This window comes from Nanorana parkeri, unplaced genomic scaffold, assembly GCF_000935625.1.
Source record: "Nanorana parkeri isolate BGI_ZX_2015 unplaced genomic scaffold, ASM93562v1 scaffold27, whole genome shotgun sequence".
NCBI lineage: Eukaryota > Metazoa > Chordata > Amphibia > Anura > Dicroglossidae > Nanorana > Nanorana parkeri.
The window spans coordinates 2,901,475-2,922,550 of record NW_017306295.1 but is presented as its reverse complement, the minus strand read 5'-3'; the positions used below and the strand labels follow the sequence as shown (position 1 = coordinate 2,922,550).

The 21,076-nt window shown below is 41.5% G+C and overlaps 1 protein-coding gene across 1 annotated transcript in view; it reads left to right on the top strand.

The window, feature by feature from the left end:
* EXOC4 (exocyst complex component 4) overlaps positions 1 to 21,076 on the top strand; it is a 345,298-nt gene that overhangs the window by 212,174 nt on the left and 112,048 nt on the right. Inside the window, exon 11 of the mRNA XM_018566438.1 lies at positions 11,427 to 11,646. Coding sequence (XP_018421940.1) covers positions 11,427 to 11,646 — 220 coding nt within the window. The remainder of the gene's footprint in view (positions 1 to 11,426; positions 11,647 to 21,076) is intronic.

The window sequence follows — 21,076 nt, the reverse complement described above, 5'->3', positions numbered from 1 at the left end:
TGCTTTATTGCAGCTTTTCAGTTCTTAAATGTGGTGGCAGCATTATTTTTTTTTCTCTTTAGAATTTCTTTTACCTTTTTTTTCACCTGGTGAGCCTAACACCCCATTCACACCTAGGCGTATTGTAATATGCGCGTCTGTCGCGCGACCATCACGCGGGTTTTTTTTACCGCGATTCGCGGTAAAAAAGTCGCGCGATTCTAAAGGCTGTATCCCAATGGAAAACGCCCTACAAAACGGCCCAAAGTAGTCCTGGGCCGTTTTGTAGGGCGTTGGGGACGGGCGGAAATACGGCAAGGTGGGAACGAGGGCATTGACTACAATGCAATTTATATTTTTGACCGTTTTGTAGAGCGTTCGTCGAGCGTAGAACGCCCTACAAAACGGTCAGGTGTGAACGCAGCCTTACAATAACACACTTCTTGTCCTTTCTGTACTATATCTGTAGAGAAGCAGCTTTGTCATCCTAGGACAGGAAGTAGATTAGAACTACAGACCACCTCCCTCTCTCCATATTACAGTGGGTGGGATGTTCTATAATTCACTGAGGTAACCTTGGCAGTAAGATGAGAAGCTTGAGATATGTTTGCAAAGTGCTTAGGACAGCACTGGATTCCTGGTGGGATTAACAAGTATTTTTTTTACACCCATAAAACATATATAACAAAAGACTTGCAGTTGTATATGTAACGGACACAAAGTGAGCAAAATATTTTTTCTTTTGTTAGGGTTATACTTTACCTCTATCTGGGTAACGCATGGGCTCTTAAGGTGTATAGACAAATGTGTACATGCATATGCATGCACATCACACTATGAGGTAATGGAGTTAACAAGTTTCCATTAAAGCAACAGCTTTGCAGGCCTTCTAAAATGTGGGCATTTGTTGCCTGCTCCCTGTGATTATCAATATATATTTGAAAGCATCTTTTATTTTTAGCAAAACTAGGCATACTGGTTTAATTTAGTTTAATTTTGAATTAGGTAAAGTTGTACATGGAGTCCAGGGCATCTCAGGGGTAAATGTACCTTTTGGTGTAAAATTCTAGGTAAAGTGACCGCAAGATTCACACAACCAAAGTCCTTTGTAAAGTTTTTGAAGTTGTTAAAGGCTAGTACTGATATTATACTGATACAAAACAGACATGAAAATGTATCACTGGTTTTTTGTTTGTAAATCTTTTTTTAAGTGCCACAAAATATAGCTAAAGCTTGTTAAATTAGTTTATATATAAAAAAAAGCAAAGACCCACAATTAAAAATAAATAAATGGCTGGACAGATGCGAGTCTAAAAAATAGATGAGAAATAAGCAGAAAGTATTTGTTTTAATTAGCCTGTGGAGGTTGTTAGGCTTGGACGTACTGTCACCCTAGCTGCTGATAGATTAAGGGTCACTTGTCCCTGTAATTGCTCTGATTGATTATTGCTACAGAGTGCTTACTTTGGGCAAACTTGCAGAATGTCTTAGGAAGTGGGGCATGCTGATGTGATTTTAATATTTAACTTGGAGTTCCAAATTAGAGGAACGGCTTGAGAAGTGTCAGCTTTTTGTTACACTCTTATAGCGAACTTCGGACAGTGTACAGTTAAGCTCATAATTACAGCGGAGTATCTTTTTTTAAATGAAGACAAAACTCTTACACCAGATTCACACCACTTCCATTGCATTAAGCGAGCATTGACTAGTGCTGAATGCACTTGAGTTCACAGACGTTGACATTTTTTGCATTTATGTACAGGTTTTTTTGTTCTCCGCAGGAGCTAAATGCATTATTTTAATCTTTTGGTAATGTAAATAGCAGTGCACTATATTTAAATTTATCTATATAGATATATTTATTTATAGTTAAATGTATTTATTAATTGATATTTATTCAGTGGTTTGAGCAGTGCTCAGAATTGTATGTCGGTGAAACCAAACAGCAGCTACACCAGCGTATGGCACAGCATAGAAGAGCAAAACCCTCTAGTCAGGATTTGGTAGTGTACCTACAGCTAAAGGAAAAAGGTCACTCCTTTGAAGACAGTCAAGTACGCATCCTAGACAGGGAGGAGCACTGGTTCAAAGGAAGTGTGAAATTTATGTAAAAATGGAGAAGCCAAGCTTGAATAGAGGTGGGGTGGGGTGAGACATCTATTGTCTGCCGCATACAATGCTGTTTTAACGCCCATCTCTGGGCAGGTTAATAACACCTCCTAGACTCCAATTATGCAAAATAAACTAACAGATTATGTGGATTGGAGCAACATTCACCATATTTATTCCCAGATAATTTTTGTACAAGTAATTTTGAATTGAGAAAGCTGGTTGGATGACCAGTGAAACGTCTTCAAGAAAAATACTGGTTGGATGACCAGTGAAACGTCTTCAAGAAAAATACAGCAAGTCCAGTTGCCTTGACTTATTTTTTATAGATATATTTAAATGCATTTCATTTTCACCTAGCACACACAGACACAATACATGGTATGCACTGAACCTATTGGAAACAATGAAGTATGGTGTATTATTGCTTCGGGCTTCCATTGGGCAACTCAGCCCATCAAACATTGTGAATGGTCACTTGTAGATTATTTCCACTTTATTGTTTAGTTTAAGTAGTTAAAGAAAAACCTGTACTGAGGGAACATGTGGGCTGCCATTGCTGAACTCTCCGTCTAAAAATGCTGTTTTCCAATTTTAAAATGGATCCCATTGCTTCAAATTTTTTTACATTACTTATCTGGAATAAGTATGTACGTCAAGAATTTGGTACCGGTGCATTCATTATTCCAGTTGAATTATTAAAATATTGAAGCAAACGGCTGCCAAGTTACAAACATTTTTTTTTTTTTAAACCTGACTATGTCACTAGGTCAGCGATGGCAGCCTACATGTTTCCCTCAGTACAGTTGTACTGCTCATTGTGCTGTTCCACTGCCTGAATAAAGAGGTTCTCACATTTCTACTGTATTCAGATACAGTCGTTCGAGTTGTTCTTAGTATCAACAGTATCCTGCTTACAGTCTGGTCCCTGCTCTGGTGTGAGCTGGTGACAAAGATCAGAGGGAGCAGCTACGACATCTCCTACTTCCTATGATAATGCTCCAGCCAAGCGAATAGTCTGTAGGCTGGAAAACTGCATCATGATAGGAGGTCACTTGTATCCCCATACCCAGAAACAGTGGGTACTTTGGAGTGGCAGCCCCGGGAAAGCTGCAGAGGAGCACTGGAGTGGTGTGTATAAAGTAATCAGGTAGTGGGCTAAACATACACCATGTAGGTGGCTTCTTTTCAATGACCCAATCATTGACGCTGTTAGTTTTGACACATTCCTGGCACTGTCAGTTTTCGTTGTTAAGGTTCTTGTACTTAGATCTAACATACATAGAGGGGCATTTATTAAAACTGGAGCAGCACCGCATGGCAACGAATCAGCATCTCGCTTTCTTTTTGAAAACTTAACTTAAAGGGGGTTATAAACCCTCCGTTTTTTCCCCTATATCTACTGCTATTAAGCAGTAGATATAGGCAAACAGTTTATTAAAAAAAACAAAAAACGCTTTAACTGCGGTTTAAACTTACCTTGTTTTCGCTGCGCGCTCCCGCGCGAGAATCCGAAACTGTTCGGACAGCCGCAAAGCATCTTGGGGCGGGCACATGCGCAGTTCGGATTCATGGCTGGGAGACATGCAGAGAAGCAAGGTAAGTCTATAGACGAGTGCACCCGCATGCAGACACCGTGGGATCAGAAGTGCCAGCAAGCAGAGTGGAGTCAGCCGAGGATCAGAGAGCCGCCGCACCGCTGGAGGGACAGAGAAAAAAACAGCAGGAAGGAAGAAGATTGGACTAAGAGACATCATTTAAGGTAAGTGCTAACATTACCTTAAAAAAAATGTATCCTTTAATGTCACTTTAAATTGAAGAGAGAAGCTGATTGGGTGCCCTGAGTAACTGCTCCAGATGTTGTCTGCTCCAGTTTTGATAAATCAAAACTGGAGCAGACAATATTGAGGTAAACCTTTTTCACTAAATCATCCTCAAAATTGAATCTTCACTTCTTCCCTGCCTAAAATTACTTTTTACAAAGAGTTTGAAACCGTACATCAATCAAATCAAATATCACTTTTTTCCTGATAGATCTGTAGGCGCTTCAGTGTTGTAAAAGCAGATCCCTGACTCTCTAAAGTTGCCTACTCCTTGCTGTACGCATTAATAAATATTTCTAAACTTATTTTGTTTACTTTACAGAAAGGATTGGCAAACTAAGATCCATTGATCAGCTTTTCCAGCGTGGAAGCTAATTATACAATCGGATGGTAATAATAAAGCCTGACATGTGTCTGCGGGTTTTAATAGAATGTCGGCACATACAAAGTAGGAAGTAATTGGATTGACAGACACAAAGCCAGTTATTATACCGTTATTATCTGATTGAAATAAGCCTGCAGAAGCGCAGGCAACTGTAGCATAACTAATCTGATAATAATGAAGTCCACGCTCCCAGAAGCGTGTGTTGCTTACACAGAAGTTGAAAGCAGGCAAGTAAGATTCGGCCCACCCACATTTTGTTATCTACTAATTCTGTATACTGACATGCAGACAAGAGTAGGAAGTTATTACACACTGACTTACCTTGCAATTTATTCAAACCCAGCAGCCACTGGGGGATCATTTACGATCCCAAAAAATATGTTGTACGGTTTCATTAAGTCAGGCTCATTATTATCCAGATGACAGTATCAGTATGACCGTCCTTATGCAGTCTTTCTCATTCTGCATTTTCATGACCGTATCTTAGCTCCTTTTTTCCACACTTTGCTTTTTAGAAATTGTAAACAGATATGCATTAATAATGTGAAACCATAGTCATTATACTAACAAGGAAAACCAGAAAGTTTAACATGGGTGGACCAGAGGCCCCTATTATTAGATGATTTAAGCAGTCTGGATAGCACAGGTTGTAAAACTGTTATTAAAAGGAAGACATTACAAGTTTATAAACTGATATTGTTCAGCTGTTCAAAATAATTATTTTACAAATAAACATTTGTTACAGGGTCCATAAATCTGCCAGCAAGCATACAGGCAATGCTGGCTTTGGCTATTTAAAATGTGGAGGATGTATGTCCCTCCTTTGATCATTCAGGTCTCTATTAAGCACAACAGCTGCTCTGAGACTCTAGCTGCTATCTAGATTTGCTTAGAACTTCCCCTGCTGCCCCCAAGTGGTAAATATTCAGATGCAATATTTTTTGTTTGCCTGATTTTTTTTTTTTTAGTTCTGAACATTATAAAGAAAGTATATTTAAAAATAATGTAGATTGCCTTTATCTCTTCCCCCTGGCATTCCAGCAAAGCCACACATTTTACAACTGTACAATCCCTTTTTTTATAATCAGATTTTATTTAAGGGATTTTGCATTTTAACCACAAAAACAAAGATACAGAAAATAATAAAACCATCACCTTGTCACTTTTGGTGTATAAAGAAGTAACACTCCTCTTTTGCATTTGATTTGTGTATGCATCTGATGTCTTCTATCTATAGAGCATTGTGCTAAATTGATGTAATGTAGGCTATTAGACTTTGTCTACTTCTGTTGTGTAAAAAAAATTAAAATATGTGTATATATATATTACTGTCAAGATCTACCCAGCTGCGTGATTCTATCTAGAGGCAGAGCCAGCTGTACCCGCCCCCTCCCCTGTTCGTTCCTCCAGTCAGCGCTGGAGAATCGGAGCGGGGAATCCCTTCAGAGAGCCGTGAGTGATGGTCACGGCTCTCTGCCGGGACAGGATCGAGAAGTGAGCAAGCAGCGGTATGTGTTCGCTCACTTCCCGATCTATTGAGCCGACGTGTGACAGTTTCATTGTCACACGTCGGCTCACTCACCTCATGGTTCTCCTTTAAAAGTTTATGCTAACAATTGCTAGAGGTGTCCCAATTTTTGTTGATTACTTGCAAACCCTATGTCTGTATAAAAGCAGTGTTGGAACAGACACCATCTTAAGCAATATTTGGAGAGTATATTGCTCCCAAAATGGCAAGAAAAGGGCAATTAACAAAGGAAGACAGACAGGCTATTATAACCCTTAAAAGTGTAGGTCTTTCCTTTAGAGAAATTGCAAAGAAAGCCAAGGTTTCAGTGAGTACAGTTTCCTACACCATCAAAAGGCACTTGGAATCTGGAGGAAACTCTGATAGGAAGAGATCTGGCCGGCCAGAAGCCGCAACATAATCAGAAGACAAGTTTCTGAGAGTCAACAGCTTGAATGAAAGGTGGCTCACATGACAACAGATTAACAATGATTGAAGAACACAAGTCTCAGATTCAACAGTGAAGAGAAAACTTCAAACTCCAGATTTGACAGGTCGAGTGGCAGTAAGAAAGGTGTTGCTAAGATGGCAAAATAAGAAAAAGAGGTTTGCCTGGGCCATGAAGCACCTGCAGTGGTCTATCGAAGACTGGAAGAAGATCTTAAGGACCGGTGAATCAAAATTTAAAATTTTTGGTTCATCGTGCAGGGTTTTTGTATGACGTAGAGTAGGCAAAAGGAGGGTTCAAACATGGAGGAGGAAGCGTGATGGTCTGGGCTCTTTTGCTGGATCCAGAGTCTGTGACTTGCACAGAGTGAGTGGCACCTTGATCCAAAACTACTAACACAGTGTTTTGCAGGGCCATGCTATACTCTCTGGTGTACTCCTAGTTGGTCAGGGGTTCATCCTACAGCAAGATAATGCCCCAAAATATACCTCCAGGTTGTGTCAGAATGAAGAAATGAACAAGACGGTAGGCTTCAAATCATGGAATGGACAGCACAGTCTCCAGACTTAAACCCCACCAAGCTGGTTTGGGATGAACTGGACAGAAGGGTGAAAGCAAAGCAGCCTACACATGCAACACTTTTGTGGGAACTTCTGCAACAGCGTTGGGAAGAACTTTCTGAACAATATTTGATTTCCATTGTAGAAAAAATGTTACAAGTGTGTTCGACTGTTATAGTTGCAAAAGGTGGCTAATTTGATGAGTCAACAATTTAAATTACATTTTGTTAAATAAAACAATTCCACAATTTCTTTTGGATGTCCAATTGTTTATTTGTTGTATGCTTTATTTTCAGAGTACTTTGAGACATTAAACTGTAAATTTCAATGAAATCTGCAAAAATGGGGGTGTTCTAAAACTTTTGCCCGGTAGTGTATAGTACTAGATAATAAAACTGCTATACATTTTTACAAGTAAATCTTTCAGTCAAACTGGTGTACCTTGTAGAGTTATGCCGTTCAATTCGCTCAGTTCAGACCAAGAAAGCTATCTTGGTCTGCCACTACACATCGTCAGTTATATGTCTCTTATTCCCTGCATTTATTCTTTAATTTTGTCAGTTTATTTATAAATCGTGGGAAAAACATCTACACAGTGCCATCTTTTAAGTCTGTTTATTACATATATTTTTTTTAAATCTTTTATTAATCCTGTAGGGACCTTTTAACAAATCTTAACCTGTTTACAGTCGAGTAGAGCTGCAGAACTTTCTCTTATAATGCAAGCAAATACTACAGGGAGATATAACTTGTAAATTGGGATAATAAAGACAGCTGCTGAGAGTTGGAGTGCTGAGGCAGCAAGATGCGAAGCTGTGCATCTAGCGTAGAATTCTGCATTCATGCACAAACAGCAGGGATCTCACTGGAGGAGAGCTATTCCCAGCCCTATCTCAGCATGTGCACACAGCCATCAGAGGTGTAATTCATCCTAAATGTTCAGAACGCCACACCCCAGCTGTCTTAGAGCTGTCTGGGAACGTTTTAAGCGGTCTTACTCTGTCTAACCAAATATAGTTAGAATAACTATTAACGTAGAACTCCAGCCAAACAGCTGACTGGATGATTGCAATACATATATTTGAACTGCTCTACCTGCCAAAATATTTGTAATTCCATGTAGGCAGTCTTGTGAATTATACATCCCTGCTGCACTGCAAAGCCAAGTGGGTGTGAACACTATTTCCTATTGCAGGTTTTTCAGCTTCTAGTGTCACTGGATTATGGAAGAGTATCATTTTACCCCTAAAGTCCTCTCTTGTAAGCTGCCCAAACCTCTCCACCAGTGCCAAAAATATTCTAGAATTCAAAAAGTGGGATTAGTTTACAGTGCATAGGCTCCCACTCTCACTCTAACGTCTGCTATGCAGTGCTTTGCACAAGGTAGTATAATAAAACTTTGCAACAATGTTATGTTAATAAAAGCATAACAACTACAAGCATTTAAGCCAGGTGTTCAGGTCTTTGGACATTGTACTGCATATTGCACAAGAGGGACATACCTTTTTGCTTTGAATTGAGATAAGGTTGTCTGAAAAATGTTGCTGACTTTGTTTAGATATCTCATTATAGCCCTCTTAATGCAGAAGATTTCTACATGTCTCACTTTCTTCACAAATCCAAAAAACAAATGTTTTTTCCTCATTTTATGATGGTGGGTGTGTAGCAGAGTGCTGTGTGGCAGCCACCCTTACAGCCAGAGAGCGATCATAACACATCTCCCATAGGCGACAGTCCAGTCATTAAAGTCGCGATCATTAGATCGCTAACTCACTTACTGGTTAGAAACTATGCTCACCTGATCACTGGTCTGTATTGTCTTCGTGGCAGTCATCTTGGGGGAACTTTTGTCTGATTGGACCCAAAGTTCGCCCGCAATTTGGGCAACAATTTTGGATCCAGAGAGGCCCTTGCTGCGGTCATGTGGTGAGTCATGCAGTGTGGGAAGTATTGAGATAGGGACAGGTTACACGCTGGCTAGAGAGATAGGTCTAGTGCTGGGAATGGTTGCTGATGGGCAGGGACATGTAGGGATGGTGTGAAATACCCCTGAAGATTCCTGAAAGTTTGGGGAAGGCTTGCATCTGGTTTGGGGCATTCTTGGATCCTGTATTGCCAGTACAGCACCCTATCATGAGGCCAATTTATGCCAGTAAAAGGGACCTGTTCAAGGAGCACTTCTGAAGCACACTGTTGCCTCTAAGTGCTGCATATATGAAATGCCTTGTACCAGAACTGAGAGTGTGCCTGTATGATGTTGGATAGCTACTGTATTGTCAAATTGTTTATCTTTTCATATCAAAACCAGAAAATCTAAAAGAAACATCACCACAAATGTAGCCCTGCCCAAAAGTATTGTCATACAAATCATTATTTGTGCTCCTAGGCCAACTATACATCTAGAACCACTGGCTTATACTACAGATGCAGTCATTCAGCTGCTTTTGGATTGTTGGCCATCGCCAGTGCAGTGCAAGGAACCAAAGGCTTCTACGGATTAGGACGTGAAGAGTAACAAGGGTTTTTGGATATCTAAGAAATTATGATACCATATCTTTTGACTATTGTAGTTATGGTAGTCTATAATTTTGATTTAGGTAGATTGCAAGTATCTACAATGAGGTTACAGTTATCCTTTTTTTTAAATTAATTTTTTACATGAATGGTAAGTCATTTGAATATGTAGATATAAAATACCACATTTATGCCAAAGAAAATCTTTCCTGAGTTTTCTGCATCAAGTGTATCGGTATATTTTGCTTGTTTAAAGGACATGTCTGGGCAAAATCTAAAGTAACAAACATATTCAGTGCATCTTTCCAATACATGCACATTTATCTATGTTTTGCCGTTTAAAAACAGGACAAGAACAAACAAATACCGCTTGATCCTGCCAGAAAACCTGCAATATCAAGCAGTGTTATCAGCCGTGGACAGGGCATGTGTTACTGGAAAAATGAAGCTGAAAATTAAAGCTGATCTCCAAGAATTACACAAAAACTTCACTTGCAGTGGGGGCCCCTCTGCACTATAGAGTCAAAGTAGTTTTAAACTCTCAACCTTTTTTTTCAAAAATGAATCCAGATCAAACAAATATACTTTGCCCAGTGCAGTATTTCTTAACATTTTTGCCCAAGCAATTGCAGTCATCATGTTTCTGAGCAGCTGGCTCCAACTCTCTAAGCTCAGCTTCCATGAGCTTCCTGCCCAGTACAAGATCACAAGGGAATGAGCAGTCTGCAGGAGTTGTCTGTCTACTAAGTTGGAGAAAGGTGGAGGGAGGACTGAGGGAATTAAAGGAGAAGTATGGGGCTATTGCCAGCTATATGCTAAGAACGCAACAGCCGAGACAGGTCTCAATAATACTGTCAAGATCCACCCCACTGGCTGATTGACAGCTGGCTCTGCCTTTGCAGAGGCAGAGTCATCTGTGCCCGCCCCTTCCCACGTCCGTTTCTCCAGTCAGCGCTGTAGAAACGAAGAGGGGGGATTCCTGCAGGGAGCGGTGACTGACAGTCACCGCTCTCTGCAGGGAGAGGAATGGGATGTCAGAGATCGGCTGTGTGTGTTCGCTGACTTCCCGATCAATAGAGCCGACCCGTGACAGCTTCTTTGTCACAGGTAGGCTTTAATTACCCCGTAATTCTCCTTTAAGAGGAGGGAAATGGCTTGCCCTGCTGTGCCTTGTGGAGACACACAGCTTACTGGCACTCACAATGGTGGCTCCATATGATACTGCAAGGGAAAGGAGACACACAAAACGAGGATATCAGGACCAGTTCTAAGGAGACCAGCTGATTCTGCAGGAAAATAAACCTTTTAAATATTGGTTAGCAGCATCCATTGTAATTGATTTTAAACAGCATTTGATTCAGTACAGCGCTGCATGACGGAATAAATGTCAGTCAAAGTACCGCAGCGCTGAATACTGAAAAATGGCCTGGATGGGAAGGGGGTTTAACACCGCGGATGTCAACTGGTTAAAAACCTTTTTGACTGTAATATCCCTTTAAATGCTCATCCAGTCTCAGAGTAGAGTAATAAGCTGTGATATTTACCTTATTCTTTGCTCTGGCAGTTGCCCTCCATTTGTTTGGCTTGTCTTCTAAAGCCTCTTCTCTATGGATCGCCACATGACGTCATCACTGCTTTGTATGTGAGCATTGTGAGGTACCGCTCACAACCCAAAACATCAGGTAGAAGAGGTTAGCACCTAGACCTAATGAGCATTTTATTTTTTTGTGTAATTCAGCGTTAAGTTAAAAAAAAAACTGAAAAAAAGAAAACTAATGTAGCCACTACATCTAAGAACTGGTAAGCTGCAATATATTACATTTGACATTGCTGTATTGTTGTTTTGGGGTATATTTGAAAGAGGAAAGCTGACTTTTATATAGCGAATCTAATATGCGAGTCTGTGTAAATTCATGTTTTTTATAGCAAATCTCTACGGGCTGCAGAAACAATTTCTTCTCATGATTAGTGCAAGCTAGATGGCTTACTGTGCCAGTGGGCGTGAAATACATGCAGGAAATATGCCGTATACATGAAGCTACAGTAATTTTATTTGTAAATGAAAATGTGTTTTGAAATCTTTTTTTTTTTTTGCTTTTAGATTTATTCAAGAGATTGAACATGCTATTGGCTTTGGACAAGCTAAACAATGTCCCTTGAGAGAGTTCCTTACTATTTACATCAAGAACATCTTCCTCAACCAGGTGTTAGCTGAGATCAACAAAGATATTGAGGGAGTCACCAAGGTGTCAGATCCCTTGAAGATTCTGGCAAGTGCCGATACCATGAAAGTCCTTGGAGTCCAAAGGCCACTTTTACAGGTACAAAAATATCCTCTTATTATGAACACAGTTATAGTGGATGTTAAGCTAAACCTTTTTTTAGTTTCGGTTAGGGCAAGAAGGGGTGAAAACCTTAGTTTTTGTTTACTAAAACTCTTGTTTGTTCAATAAACATGTTAACTTAACAGAACCTCTGAATTTTAGGACAGAATTAAACTATGCAGCTCATATGGCCTTAAAGACCATTTCTAGGTAAATACTGTACCCATTCCCCTTTCCTCTTCTCCCCCAACCTATCCCCCCAACTATTTTCATTAAAAAACTCTAAAACCTTTTTTTGCTTACCTACTGTCTTGTGTACCTCAACAAAGCCTCTTCTGTGAGTGGAGAGGTGATCCAGTGGTGCAGGCTGTGCCCATGCTGAACATTCCTCTCATGGTGACATCCCGCTTATGCAGTCTTCTGGAGTCTGAGAGGACTCCACTGCTGGAAAGACATGTGAAATGTTTATGTCACCTGGACAGGTATGTGGGCTCCCAAATAAACACCAGAACTCTGCAGTCCAGAAGGTAGGGGAATCTGGACTGGCATGTCACTTGACCATGGATTTAGGTAACTAAAAGCGGTATTTTGGTAGATTTTTTTATGTTCTACCCAGTGATTAGTTGTGGGGGTTATATAGGGTAGTTGGGGGGATGGACACATTTCCAAAGGTCAACTTTTAAAGTAAAATACTATTTTTCACTTTTAAAAATGTATAGCATATACTGTATAAGTGCTTACAATTCTTTGCAATATGCCAAACTACAGTAGTGTACAAAACACTGATATTCCATGCAAAAGGCTTTTATTTTTGTTAATATATGTTCTTGGGACTCTTAAGGCCTAAGGTGTGTTGAAGATGCCTACATGGTTAGAACGAAGGCAGACCCTCAAATTTAACAGTTAGTTTGCAAAATGTCATGATAAGACTACAATCCATATCTTCATAACAAAATAAGTAATAGTTGCTAATGAAGTTGGCGAAAATCCTTGCAACATATATAGTTTACCTCAAATAACTAAATACATTTATAAATAAATAACATTGGAAGCTCACACATCACACTGTTCTTAGAAGTACAACACATTTGTTAACATTTTGTTTAGGGCTGCATATAATGATTATTTTCATAATCAATTAGCCAATTAATCGGATAACAAAAATGTAATAAATACAATCCTTATTTAAAATGAAATACACAAATGCAGCGTTACACACAAAGTTTACTTCAGAATAAAACTGCATGCACAATTTTTTGCAATCGCACTGCCCTGGAACGCACGACATTCTGGGTGGGAGGCGTGTTTGGGGTGCCATTGAAATGAATGGTACTGCCTTCCACCTCCAAAGTTATACAGGGCTCCCTGTTTTAGTATAAGCCCTCGACCACAAAACCTTCCAAGTCTGCCAGCAAGTCCTGCTCACAATGAGGGGACAGCCCAACTTTCTCAAGTGGGGGGGCATCTGCTGGCCTTTGCGGCTGTCTGGAGTTCAGACATATAGGATCTATGGGTACACTCCATAGTCTCCCAGTGTTAAAAGGTGGACCTGCTATCCTACCCTCCTCAGTTTATGCCGTACAATATTACCTCTTCCCCACAACGGAAGGAAGCGCTACCAGGGGCCCCACAGCAATTGCTAATATCAGGAGTCATCCCTCTCATGCCCCATCCCTCAGGAGGAGAGGTTCAAGATTTTTAGTTCAACCACTTCACCGTTCGTAAACTGAACTGTGGAGTTTGTACTATCTTGGACTTGAAGTATCTCAACACGTTTTTTGCAGGTCAGTATATTTCCCACACCAGTGCTTTTTGCGTTTGTCCATAGGGAGATTAGCACATTCAATTTGTGGCGCTTCCCTTTGGCCTTTCCACAGTCCCTGGGGTGTTCAAAAGTGTATTGACCTTTGTTTTTGCACTGTTGCATTCTCAGGATGACCATGTAGTGGGATATTTGGACAACCTTCTACTGAAGGTTGGACTTCAGTGGGAAAATTTAAGCAATACAGCATTTCAGCTAGGTACTCATGCTACTCATCTACTCATCCCCACTAACTTCCTAAAGTATATGGGTCTTCTCTTGAAAACTGAACAGGCAAGGGTATTTCTAAATTCAGTCTTGTGTTGTCAGGTGCGGACCATTCAAGCTAAGGAACTGCCCTGGGTGAGATTCTCCATCAGGGTCTCTGGTCAGATGGTGACCTCCTTTGAAGTGGTACCATACGCTCAGTTCCACTCCAGACCACTCCATCTGAGCATTGTAGCTGCATAGGACAAGAAGACTCACTCACTGGATTGCCCCATGTACCTATTGGCCAGGGGGAGAAACTCGCTGGCCTGGATCTCCGGTCTGATGCTGGAGACAGGAAGACCTTCCTGTCACTTTAGTGGACATTGTCGTACTAATGATGGATACCAGCCTGGGTTGTGGGTGTATGCTAGGAATCTCGACTGTACAGGGGACCTGGTCAGCGAGGGAAGCTAGACTGTCCATAAATGTTCTGGAGCTGAGATCAATTCAACTCTCCTTGCAACACTGGTCATGTCACCTTCAAGGTCGACCAGTGAGGATCCAATCCAACAACACCACATCTGCGACATACATCAAGGAGGAGCCATAGGTCGCATAGTTTAAAGAGAAGTGGACCTGATCTTGGCTTGGACAGAACTTCATGATCCAGTCCTGTCCATTGTACACATTGCAGGAGTGGAAAATTGGGAGCCAAACTTTTTCTCCAGGCAGAGGCTGGATTTGGGGCAATGGTCTCTTCACACTGAGTTGTTCCAGGAGGTGTAGCAATGCTGGAGGACACCGGACATAGGTCTCCTGACGTTCAAACTGAACAACAAACTAGACAGGTTTGTATTTTGGTCCACTGATCCGAGAGTGTTCACAGTGGATGTGCTGGTGTTTCCGTGGGATCAGTTCTCTCTGATCTTCACCTTCCCTCCATTGTAGATTCTTCCTTGTCTGCTCTACAAGATCGAGACATAGGGAATTTCAGTGATCCCCAAGGTTTCCAAGTGGCCCAGAAGAGTGGGGTACGTGGACATCTTTTGGATGCTGGCAGATTCTCCTTGGCCTCTTCTAGGCTGTCCAGACCTGCTGTCTCAAGGTGCTGTGTTTCATCTTGCTTCTTGGTCACTAGCTTTGATGGCTTAGTTGTTGAACCTAAAGTCCTGAATGATAGGGGTCTGCCTAATTCTGTGCTTCCCATACTTTGCAGGCCAAACATACACTGAAGTGTACACTGAAATATACACGGCCGATCCTTCGGCTAGCTTCGGCCCCAGGACCCCTTCGGTTCTTCACAAGGATAAGTTTGTGCTTAAACTAAAGGATCCTTTTTGCTTAAAGGAGAACTATGGGGTTAAGGCTTTTCCCCATAGTTCTCCTTAGGGTAACGGGAGGACACAAACTAGCGTCCTCCCGTCACCCTAAGCTCCACAGTATACCGCAAGCTCCTGCTCGCGGTATACTGAGACGCCGCAGCTGAAGCGGATCCCGACAATTATGTCTGGATCCACCCAGCTGCGTGATTGACAGCTGGCTCTGCCTATCTAGAGGCAGAGCCAGCTGTACCCTCCCCCGTCCGTTCCGCCAGTCAGCGCTAGCGGATCGGAGCGGGGAGGGGGGAATCCAGCCCCTCCCCTGTCACGGCAGAGAGCCGTGACAGGATCGAGAGGTGAGCGAAGGCCAGTATGTGTTCGCTCACCTCCCGATCTACTGAGCCGACCTGTGACAGTCTCATTCTCACAGGTCGGCTAGAACTATGAGGTGAGTGAAAATCACTCACCTCATAGTTCTCCTTTAAGGTGGTGTCTTCCTTTCATCATAATGAGGACATTGTCCTTCCCTCCTTTTGTCTTCCCTCTAAAAATCCAAAGTCTCTCTTCATTGTTTGGATGTGGTGCATGGGATATTGAGTTTATCTCTCAGCTACATTTTTTCCAACAATCAGACTGTTTCTCATTCCTGGAGGACCTCGTTCCACCATTTCAAGGTGGATCATACAGGTCATTGCACATGCCTATTCAGTGAAAGTGAATGCTCTGCCTTTTTCTGTGAAGGGGCACTCTACAGGAAAATACAATTTTTGAATTACTAGTAAAATTTGGTTCTTGGAGTACACAGTCTAAAAAAAATTGTATTTTCTTCAGTGGGAGAAGTTATATGAGGGCATTACAGCTCTAGCCAGTGTTCAATCCCCTGCACTGGACTCCACTCTGACTCCTGGGTGAAGCTTTCCTGTCTCAGCCCTGGGTGGAGCCCTGAACATCAGCCGGCACCCTTTCAAAAGGGTGCCGGCTGATGTTCAGGGCTTTCAAAAGGGTGCCGGCTGATGTTCAGGGCTCCAGAGGACCCCTAAAATACGAGGATACTCCGTTTAAACACCACGGGTAAACGGGAGACCTTTCCTTCCCTGAAACCTGACCCAGCGTGGAAATCTAGGACGGAGCTCCAGGCTTATCTTGACGAAACAAACGTGTTTAACATCTTCTGATCTGGTGAGTGCATTCCCTTGAGGGGATCTTCTCCACTTTTTTTCTTAATTTTTTCTTCGTTTTTTCTTCTGTTTTTTGGATTTGTGTTGGACACATTATTGTACTGATTTTTCACTGTGGAAGTTTGGATTTTCGTTGGACACATTATTGCACTGAATTTTCGTTGTGGAAGTGTCTTACATTTATGGACTTTTAAAGACTTGAAAAACTACAAAAGATTTGGACTATTCACGGATACATTGATAGAAGTTTATTTCATCTTATTTCAGTTTATTTAAATGGTTACACATTGTTTATTCACCATTTAATATATTTATTCACACTTGATACAATTATTCACAGTTTATCACAGTTTTTTAAACCTTTATTAGATAAATTTCATACATCTTTTGATCACTTGTTATACACAACCATTCACATAGATTTAATCTAAATTATTGAGCCTTTGCGATACACCCCTGCACTGAATGTTTGATTTTTTAGCTTCAATTGCCTACCTCAAACCCTGATCTTAAACGTTTGATTTCTTACATCTCAGCTAGCGCTGTCCAGCCGCTTCCCATACCCTTTTAGAAAAACTATCCTTCACTATTTATCAATTCAAATTTTTATTTTAACACATTTTATTATTTTTAATATCATTTTTAATATCATATATATCTTATTATTCCCAATTTCCAATAGCGCAAGTTCTTGCAATTAATACATATATATTATGTAACCTAGGAACCCCTAAGGCTGGTTTCACACCTAGGCGTATCGAATATGCGCATTTGTTGTGCGTTTCGTGCCGCGCGTACTTCTTTGGGCGTAGGGCGTTTTGCAGCGCGTTCCTACGCGCTGTAAAACGCCCAGCTGGGAACCATGCCCATGGGCAATCATTGGTTTTCACATGTTGAGCATGTTACAGAGCGCAGGAACGCGCTGTAAAATGCCCAGGTGTGAACCAGGCCTAACTCTTCCTCTTAACCACCCCACAACACTTAAGATGTTTAGGCTCAAAGCTGCCAGTCTTCTGCAGGAATATGTGCAATCACATCTTGAGAGGGGCTGAACACCCTTTTGCCTTCAACACCAAAACTGCAGGCTGTATGCTTCTCCTCCCCTTTCCGGTAGGATTCAATTCTATATGACTGCTCTTTCTAGAGAAAATCTAGATTATAATGATGATGATTTTAGAACTTCAAGGTAGATCATAGATGGAGAAGATATGAAGGAATGACACAACAGTTATTTTGATTACAAACCTTTGTCTATGCTTTTGTCTCAAATGCAGAGTAATTACCCCATACAAATAACAGAATTTGGTAACAGGTTAGACAGGGCACTGTACATAAGTATTCCTGTGTAGAAACTTTCCCTGGCTGTAACCCATGTTCCCCTCTGATTGGCAGACTATGGTTGCATTTCTTCCTAGGCTGACACATTGATTTTCTTGTCTCTGTGTAAACCTGCATGAGTTCTCATTTCTGCACATTCAAGCACTAATGCTGTAGCAGATTGTCAGCTGGAGTAGTAATCAATAGTTCCCCTCTGAAAAGTTTTTGGCTGTAAGACATTTGTTTTTAACCTTTGCTCAATTGATCTTTTCATTATATCAAAAATGTATACTTTTCACTTACATGATGCTGTTTCAGTTACACGTGAGTAAAGTTTGCAGAGCAATATTTGACATTTTCAACTAGTATACACTTCTAAAATGGACTTAATTCTTTCAATTTTACAAAAAATCGGCAGTGGTTATCTTATCTTATCTTTTTTTTTTTCTTCTTCTTCTTGATCTTTTTGTTACTTTTTATTTGATGAACATTTCCCTCCCTTTATCCATTGTAATTTGTTGTGTTTTGTTATTACACCTGTTCTTTGTAATGATTATTATTATTACTTTTTAAATTTTAAAACTTCTTTGTCAGTATTGTTGGTGCAAAAATTTGCTTTTAACAAGTAATTTACTAATGACCATTGCAGTGCCATTAACATTAATGAATAGAATTTGGACATGGGACACAAGAGCTACAGAGTTTAGTTTGTAATGTAGTCATTGCCTGCCGCCTATTTCATATGATAAATGTACAGTTATCACACATACAAAAGAAGTACTGTTAAAATTATGATAAAAATTGTACACAGTTCGCAGCCTAACATAATAGCTGAGTGGAAATACAATATCGGCCAAAATATCTGGCATTACATGTGACTTGTTAATCTGGCTATACATCAGTAGAATTTTGTTAGAAAACATTTGTTTGATTTTTTTCAATAGTTAATGGGGTCAAATTGACAAACAATTTTGACTGTAGTGGCAAAAAAACATTGAAGGAGCAGGATGAAAAATCTTTCTTGAACTAATGATTATTTTCATAATTAATTTTTTTCGGATTAAAACTTTTTTTTTGTTAACTTCATTGCTTTTACATGGAGTGTAATAGCGTAATTACATGTGATAGCAATGTGCTATGTGATAGAACTTAGGGGATGACAGGTTCTCTTTAAGGTGACATTAGGGGTTTACTAGACCCCTAGGGTTACCTTTCCACTTCAAAGGAGCTATTCAAGCACACATGGCTTGAATAGCTTCAGCCAGGGAATGTAAACACAGCAGACAGTGGGTGTGTGCAATAGCCAGCCTGCTATTGGCTATTGCCATTTGAAATAGCCCATACTAGTCTGGCTATTGCAGTTGCCCACTGTCTGCTGTCAGTCGGCAGTGGACGGACCTAAAGGAGAAAGTAATCCTTCAGGTCCACCTCTGCTGATAGCCAATAGCACACTGGCTATTGTACCTGCCCACTGCCTGCTGTCAGCCAGCACACGAGGGACCTAAAGGAGAAAGTAATCCTTCAGGTCCACCTCTGCTGATTTACCTCAGGCAGTGGGCAGGTACAATAGCCAGCCTGCTATTGGCTATTTCAAATGCAGTAGCCAATAACAGACTTGCTATTGCACATACCCACTGCCTCCGAGCAGCACTGAATTCTGACCCGCCCCCTTCTATGGCCCTGATGTCTGACAGCTGATCTATATAAGCTCTTATAGATTGGAGTTGGGACCACACTACACAGAGGGGCCTTGGTGTGGCAGTGTGGCTTCCACATATTCTGCAGAAGACGTGCAACTAAGACCTCTGTTTTTAACCTTTAGTAGTTAGTGGGGGGTTTTTTGCAGACTGGCAGGGAAACATTTTGCTGTTGTACTGTTTAAAGTAAATCCCTTCCATGTGCACCTTGCTTTATGAATTGAAGAGTGTGTTTGCCATTCATTTTGCTTGCTGTATTTGGTGTGTGGACACACTGGGGGCTTCAGCTGCCATTGTGATGTGCAGGGTCTGTCCTTGTCTGTTGCTGTGCTTTTAACCCCTTCATGACTGAGGCCCTTTTTTCATTTTTTGCACCCATGTTATATTCCACATTTTAGGCCTGAAAATGACGTAAAACCCCCCAACATTATATATTTTCTGAATGCCAAGACCCTATAGAATAAAATGGTGGTAGTTGAAAATTTTTATGTTGCGCAATATTAGCGCAACTCCTTATTATGGGGGGGGGCGGCCCCTTCTTCGGGAAGCAGAAGCGATCTGGCGACAGGTAAGTCGCCAGGATCGCTTCTGTTGTAAAGCCGACAGTCGGCTCTACAAGTTTAAACAGAGTCCCAGCGGCAAAAGTCGCCGGGAGTCTGTTTAAACAGCCCCGATGCTGGCGACCTACACTGTAAGTCGTCAGTCACGAAGGGGTTAAGGAGGTTGGGCTGCATCCTGGTGAATCTGCACCCAATTCATCCTTTGCTATATATGCGCCAAAATAGACGCTCTCATAGATTGGAGTTGGGACCACACTACACAGAGGGGCCTTGGTGGGGCAGTGTGGCTTCCACATATTCTGCAAAAGACGTGCAACTAAGACCTCTGTTTTTAACCTTAGCAGTTAAAAAGTTTTTTTTTTTTTTGCAGGCTGGATGGCTAGTGAGTGTGCTGGGAAACATTTTGCTGTTGTACTGTTAAAGCCCTTCCATGTGCACCTTGCTTTAAAGCTGGTTATGAATTGATGAGTGCATTTGCCATTCGTTTATCTTGACAGCTGCTCTGTGTCCCCTCCAATGCCAGCTGCCTCTGCTGATACAGGCGGGGGAGAGCCGTGGAGATCGGAGGGGACAGAGTCCTCAATCTCTTTTTCTGCAGCCTCTGTTAAATGAGCATGAATCCTCTGAGTGTTACTGTTCATTGATAACATGAGGACATAGTATGTTTACTATAACCACAATCATGAATGAACAGGAGGTGATGTAGATCACTTCCCATTCATTCATAATTGAGAATATAGTTAACATACTATGTCCTCAATTATTTACAAACACTCAGCGATCACTGATACTGAGTGTTTGCACTCGTCTCCTTCCTGACTCGATGTCACAGGAGGCTGAGCGAGCGGAGCCCACACACCGCTCAGCCGATCTGTGATAGGCTGAGCGGTGTGGAAGGAGAGACGCCGGCCGCTCACAGCGCTGTCCTCCAACAGCGCTCGGCTGCCTGTCACAGTTTCTCTCCTCCCCACTGGGACACAGAGCAGCGCCCAGCAGGATGAAGAGAAAGCACGGATGCACTGCTGTATCGGCCAGAAAATTGCACTTTTGGCATCATGCCAAAAGTGCAATTTTAGACCGATATATCAGTGCATCCATAATGCTGACACATGTCTGCAGAGGCAGAATCAATACTGTACTGACGCAACTAGAAACAGGGTAGCACCAATGCCCCAGTTTCAATGGGAGGAATAAATATCCCAGCATCATTGGCAGTTAAAAATGCCCCAGAGTCAGTGGTGTATAGGTGGAAAATGCCTGATGTCAGTGATCAGTAGTAGTGTCGGTCTCGGGCGTGTTCGCAGCTCCACGTGCCTAGCCCGCCAGGAAGCTGACAGCGCCAATC